This window comes from Nannospalax galili, unplaced genomic scaffold (genome assembly GCF_000622305.1).
Source record: "Nannospalax galili isolate Female #2095 unplaced genomic scaffold, S.galili_v1.0 scaffold286, whole genome shotgun sequence".
Classification (NCBI taxonomy): domain Eukaryota; kingdom Metazoa; phylum Chordata; class Mammalia; order Rodentia; family Spalacidae; genus Nannospalax; species Nannospalax galili.
Genome location: NW_008359442.1, coordinates 12736726 through 12743192, shown reverse-complemented (window position 1 = coordinate 12743192; position 6467 = coordinate 12736726). Strand labels below are relative to the sequence as shown.

General features: G+C 41.1%; 1 protein-coding gene across 2 annotated transcripts in view; it reads right to left on the bottom strand.

The window, feature by feature from the left end:
- Positions 1 to 6467, bottom strand: part of Srbd1 (S1 RNA binding domain 1) — a 209274-nt gene that overhangs the window by 146709 nt on the left and 56098 nt on the right. For both annotated transcript variants that reach the window (XM_008823071.3, XM_029558632.1), the window contains exon 12: positions 2898 to 3055. In XM_008823071.3, coding sequence (XP_008821293.1) covers positions 2898 to 3055 — 158 coding nt within the window. The remainder of the gene's footprint in view (positions 1 to 2897; positions 3056 to 6467) is intronic.

Sequence of the window (6467 nt, the reverse complement as noted above, 5' to 3'; positions counted from 1 at the left end):
GGCAGAACTTCAGGCAGTGCACATGGTCGTGCATTTTGCTTGGAAGGAGAAATGGCCAGAAGTGCGATTATATACTGATTCATGGGCTGTATCCAATGGTTTGGCTGGATGGTCAGGAACTTGGAAGGAACATGATTGGAAAATTGGTGAGAAAGACATTTGGGGAAGAAGTATGTGCATAGATGCAAAGGATGTAAACATACTTGTGTCTCATGTAAATGCTCATCAAAAAGTGATGTTCAGCAGAAGATGAGTTCAATGATCAAGTAGATCGGATGACCCGCTCTGTGGATTGTCAGCCTCTTTCTTCAGCTATCCCTGTCATTGCTCAATGGGCCCATGAACAAAGTGGCCATGGTGGCAGAGATGGAGGTCATGCATGGGCTCGACAGCATGGACTCCCACTCATGAAAGCTGACCTGGCTACAGCTGTGGCTGAGTGCCAGATCTGCCAACAGCAGAGACCAACACTGAGCCCCCAATATGGCACTGTTCCCCGTGGCGACCAGCCTGCAGCCTGGTGGCAGATTGACTACACTGGACCACTTCCATCTTGGAGGGGACAACGTTTTGTCCTTACAAGAAAAGATACTTATTCTGGTTATGGATGTGCCTTTCCTACACATAATACTTCTGTCAAAACTACCATCCAGGGAGTTACAGCATGCCTTATCCACCGTCATGGTATTCCACACAGCATCGCTTCTGACCAGGGAACTCACTTCACAGCCAAAGAAGTGCGACAGTGATCCCATGGTCATGGAATCCACTGGTCTTACCATGTTCCCCACCATCCTGAAGCAGCTGGCTTGACAGAACGATGAAATGGTCTCTTAAAGACACAGTTACAGTGCCAATCAGGTGGCAATAGCCTGGAGGACTGGGGCAGGGTCCTCCAGAAGGCAGTGTATGCTTTGAATCAGCGTCCAATATATGGCACAGTTTCTCTCTATAGCTAGGATTCATGGGTCCAGGAATCAAGGGGTGGAAGTGGGAATGATTCCACTCACAATCACCCCTGGTGACCCACTACGAAAATTTTTGCTTCCTGTACCCTTGACTTTGCACTCTACTGGCTTGGATGTTTTGGTTCCAGAAGAGGAAGTGCTTTTGCCAGGAGAGACAACAAACATTCCATTGAACTGGAAGCTAAGACTTCCCGCTGGACACTTTGGGCTTCTGTTGCCCTTAAGTCAGCAGGCTAAGAAAGGAATAACAGTATTAGGAGGGGTGATTGACCCAGACTACCAGGGGGAAATTGGACTGGTTCTCCACAATGGAAGTAAGGAAGATTATATCTGGAAGGCAGGAGATTCCTTAGGGTGACTTTTGGTGTTACCAAGTCCTGTGACTAAGGTCAATGGGAAATTGCAACAACCCAATCCAGGCAGGACAATAAATGGCCCAGACCCTTCAGGGATGAAAGTATGGGTCACTCTTCCAGGGAAAGTGCCAAGACCTGCAGAGGTGCTTGCTGATGGTGGAGGAAATACAGAATGGGTCGTAGAGGAAGGTAGTTACAATACCAACTTAGGCCACGTGACCAGTTGCAGAAACATGGATTGTAATTAACATGCATATTTTTGTCCTATTTGGTTAAGAATAGGCTTGGGCATGTATACACATATGTTAAGCAGATACTTGAGTTATTCTTTTTTGAATGTGTAATTGAGATGTGTTAAGTGGTTATGTGTTGTGAACCTATATGATTATTTTGGGTTATCAGACACTAAAGGACTAAAACAGCCCAGACTTGCTTCAAACTCTAGGTGATCTTCCTGCCTCAGCCTCCCAAGTGCTTAGATGATAGGTATGAACCACCCATACCCATTTAAACCAATAGTTTTACTAAAAAATATGCACAGTATATTATAAAATGCACACTTTTATAAAGTATATAAAGATAATACTTGTGATGGCTAATCCTGGGTGTCAACTTGATTGGATCTGGGATTAACGGAAATGAAAGAGATCTTCTTGATTGGATCATCTAAAGCAGGAAGACACACCCTAAATGTGGGTGTTACCTTTTGATGGCAGCCGGTATTAAAGGCCAAGGCAGAGGAGAACGCGGGGCTTCTTGCTCCTTGCCTTCTCTCTCGCTAGGGAGTTCGTCTTGCTGCTGTAGACTGAAGACTAGCTGATCTTTTGGAATTCGTCAGACCTTCAGCACCAGGTTGGGACTACTGAGACATCCAGCCTTGTAGACTGAGCAACTACAGATTCTCAGCCTCTCCAGTGTGGTGCAGCCATTGTTGGGACTACTCAGACTCTACCCTGTGAGCTAAGCTGATAAATCTCTATACATCTATATTCATTCTACTGGTTCTGTTTCTTTGGAGAACCCTGACTAATACAGATACCTAAGATATGTAAAGAATTAAATGCATCACAACAAATTGAGGCTGATTAGAGAGAAGAGTTTAGGTCTGAGGAGCTGGGGATACAGATGTCTAGATAATGCCTGTCTAGTGTGGCCTGGTGTGAAGTCTGGCACTACATAAAGGAATGGTGGCACAGGCCTGTAATCCCAGCAATCAGGGGATGGAGGCAGAATGAGCAACAGTTCAATGCTTTCCTTGGCTATGTAGAAAGTCTAAGACCAGCATGGGCTACATGAAATCCTGTCTCAAAAGAAAGAGCTCAAGGATGAGCCTAGTTAATCCTCAGAATCTGCACTGACACACAGGGAAGGGGAATAAATGATGTGATAAATGCCTGTGAGGTTTTGATCAATAATAAGAGAAATAGGAACTTTGAATCTCTCCCATAGCCCTATAGGAAAACATTTTCTAAGCTCAAAACAAAACATTATTTCTAAATCTTTATGATATCTATTCAGTGAAATTTATGATTAGCCAAACACCTTTTATATGAAAAGCTGAAAAAGAACTCACTAGTAGGAGAAATGATAGCCAGTTTGCAACCATGTTTGTAGCCAGGATCTACTCCCATCAAGGTACGTCCAGGAACAGGGCTTGTTAAAAGAAGCTGGCGAAGGTTCTGTCCAAACATCATCACTGATTCCTTCTCAGCATCTGATGTCAGTTTGGCTCTTTAGAAAAAGAAAAAAAAAATTCTGAGCTTTTCATTCATCCAAATTTTTTCCAAATAGGAGTATTTACTATAACAATCATAGGACACTTCCTCTAAGAGTGTTTAGTTTTATACTTTCATCTATGTCTCAATGTCATCATCTCCTACCCCACTCTCTGGATCTACACCTTTGTCATGATCAGTAATACAACAATACCACAGATTGTAATAGATAGTCCAGAATCAAGATTCATGTAATAGTATGCTCTATCCAGAAATTATCAAAATTAAGACAGTACTACAGGATTTTAAGACACAGTTCAAAAGTGTACTTTTAAGACTTTTTTAAGATAAAAATGTAAGTCTATGGTGGTCTTAAATGCATTTGGGAACTTGAAACTCTCAACATATTATCTCCTGAGATTTGTAAGAATTACATAGGGAGTATTTCTTCTCCATTGGACCAAATAAAAGCAAATGCCATTTGCCACAAGAAAATTATGAGTACAAAGCAATTCAAAGCATGTTTGTGTCTGTGCTAGGGGGAATTATTGACATATATGAAGATGAACACAGCTGACTAATGTTTGCTTTTCTGAGTTAATTCTGTTTATAAAGATCTTCTCTCATCTTCCCTAACATTTCACTGTAATTTTCTCTGTATTTAGCCAAACAAGAGAAAAGAATCATTAGAAGTATTTCTAAATCCTCACTTTGAATTTCATTTATCGGGAGATCATTTGTTGACCATCTTTTCAAGGTACCATGATTGATATGAGAGATACAAAGCTTGCACAACACAGGTGCATTTACATACATGCAGGCAATTCATGAATACACATAAAATAAATAAATAAAATACTTAAAAGAGAGAGAGAGAGAGAGAGAGAGAGAGAGAGAAAGCTGAAAGACCAGATCCCTGCCCAGAAGACCATCGTATGATGGGGAAGCCTGAAACAACGCTATGCTAATGGGAACCTATGCCAGGGACAGCTCAGGTGAACAGGAGGAAGAGTACTAGAGATAAGTAAACAAAGACAGGGACAGTAGAGGGAAAACCTGAAGAGGATATCTCACACAATAAAAGCAGCATATAAGACACATTAACATTATCAGAGGAAAAGGAAGTAACTTCACGTGCTAAGGTTAAAAAAATCCCCCCAAAACAGCAAAGACATAAAGCTGTGGCAGCAAGATAAAGCCCTAGCACACCAAATCATCATGCATGTTTTTCTAAAGAGCTTTAATTTGACCTTGGAGACGAAAAGAGATACTGAAGCTTTTAAATTTTTATTTACTTATTTTTTTATTTTGCGTGTGTGAGCATTTTACCTACATATATATATATATATAAGAGCACTCGTGTCTTGCAATGCCTACAGAGGCCCCAAAAAGGTGTCAGATCCCCTGGAACTGGATTTACAGACAGTTCTCAGCTGCCATGTGGATGCTGGGAACCAAACTCAGGTCCTCTGCGAGAGCAGTCAGTACTCTTAACTGCTGAGCCATCTCTCTAGCCATACTTAAGCACTTTTTAAGTAGACTACTGTAGGGGCCAGAGAGATGGCTCAGTGGTTAAGAGCACTGACTGCTCTTGCAGAGGACCCAGATTCAATTCCCAGCACCTACCTGGCAGCTACGAACCATCCTTAACTCCAGTTCCAGGGGAATCCGACGCCCTCTTCTGACCTCCATGGCATTGCACAACACAGGTGCACTCTGATACATGCAGGCAATACACCCATACACATAAAATAAAAATAATAAATAAAATATTTTAAGTAGACTACTGTGAAATAACAAGATGGGGTTTTAAAATGGCAGTATGAGGCCAATGAGAATTCTCAATAGGTAAAATGGATGCTGTCCAAGTATGAGCATCTGAGTTCGCATCTCCAGCATTCACATAAAAAGCCAAGCATGGTGGCTGATGGCATGTACCTGTAATCATAGTACTAGCCCAAGAACAGAAATGAAGTATTTTAAAAATCAACAACTGGGACTCAATTTTTCTGTCTTTAAGATAAATTTCTTCTGAATTAAATAAATAAAATGTAATTTTTCAAAAGAACAACAAAGTCATCTGGGACTTTCCTCTTCAACTGCTGTTAAGTAATCCTAGAGGTATCAGGAGAAACATCTCTAGGTAATGTCTGCAAATTAACTAGGATCTGAAATAAGCTGCCCAGCTTCACCACAGGCATCTTAGAAGGAGAGAAGGAATATGCTCTTGCTGACCCACTGCTAATGTCAATCATAAAAGGATTGTGTACTAAATAACGCCATGCCAAAATGCTTAATTTCAATGAAATTATTCCACATGCAGTGAAGTCACTGAAAAATGTCAAAAGTACTACTGGATAGTAAGTGTACCATGAAGAAACAAGAAAGAAAAAAATGTACTGAAATGAAGTTTTAAATAAGATATTTTCCCCCTTCATTAAGAACAGAATCTGGAGCTGGAGAGATGGCTCAGCGGTTAAGAACACTGGCTGTTCTTGCAGAAGACCCGGGTTCAAATCCCAGCACCAACATGGCAGCTAACAATTGTCCCTAACTCCAGTTCCAGGGGATCTGACAGCCTACATGCAGGCAATACACGCATACACATTAAAAAGAACGAAAAGAAAAAGAACAGACTCCATGGGACTGGAGAGATGGCTCAGTAGCTTGCAGAGCACTTGCTCCATAATCATGAACCACTGGAGTTCAGATCTTAGCACTCATGTAATAAGCCAGATGGCCCCACAAACACCTATAACTCCAGCTTCAAGCAAGGTGAAGATAGGAGGATCACAGAGGCTTGCTGGCTTCCACCTAACCTAAACACAAGCTCCAGGTTCAAGGAGAGACCTTCATCTCAAAGGAACAAGCAGACACTGATAGACAAGGATACCCAACTCCCTCTTCTGTATGCATAAAATCAGACACATCAACACAAAGACAGAGAGGCGCATACACGCATACACACACACACACACACACACACACACAAATAAATAAATAAATACTAAAATAAGAGAATCCCTTAAAGTTTATGCCACAGCATTAAAAGCAAGAGATGTTTACTTCACATAGACTTGATAAAGAATTAAAAATAAAGCAGTATCTTTAGGGTGACATCTAGGCTAAAAAGGATGAACCAAGGCACTGAGTGTCATGGATCAACAGAAACTCAATAATGGTATCTCTCAATCTTAACAGTACCAATTCACTTCCTGCTCTGAACACTTCTAAATTCAGTGACCAAAATCTAGCAACAGAGGAATAGGCAAATATCACAATCTGCTTAGAAACTGTAATGAGGTGGATGAGATAGCTACAACAGTTTCCAAGAAGCCTTTGATGAAATTTGTTTGAAAAAGCCAATCCACAGTCTGTATGAAGGACTATATGAGACAATGGCTGCTTTTTGAAACTTAATTGCTAAG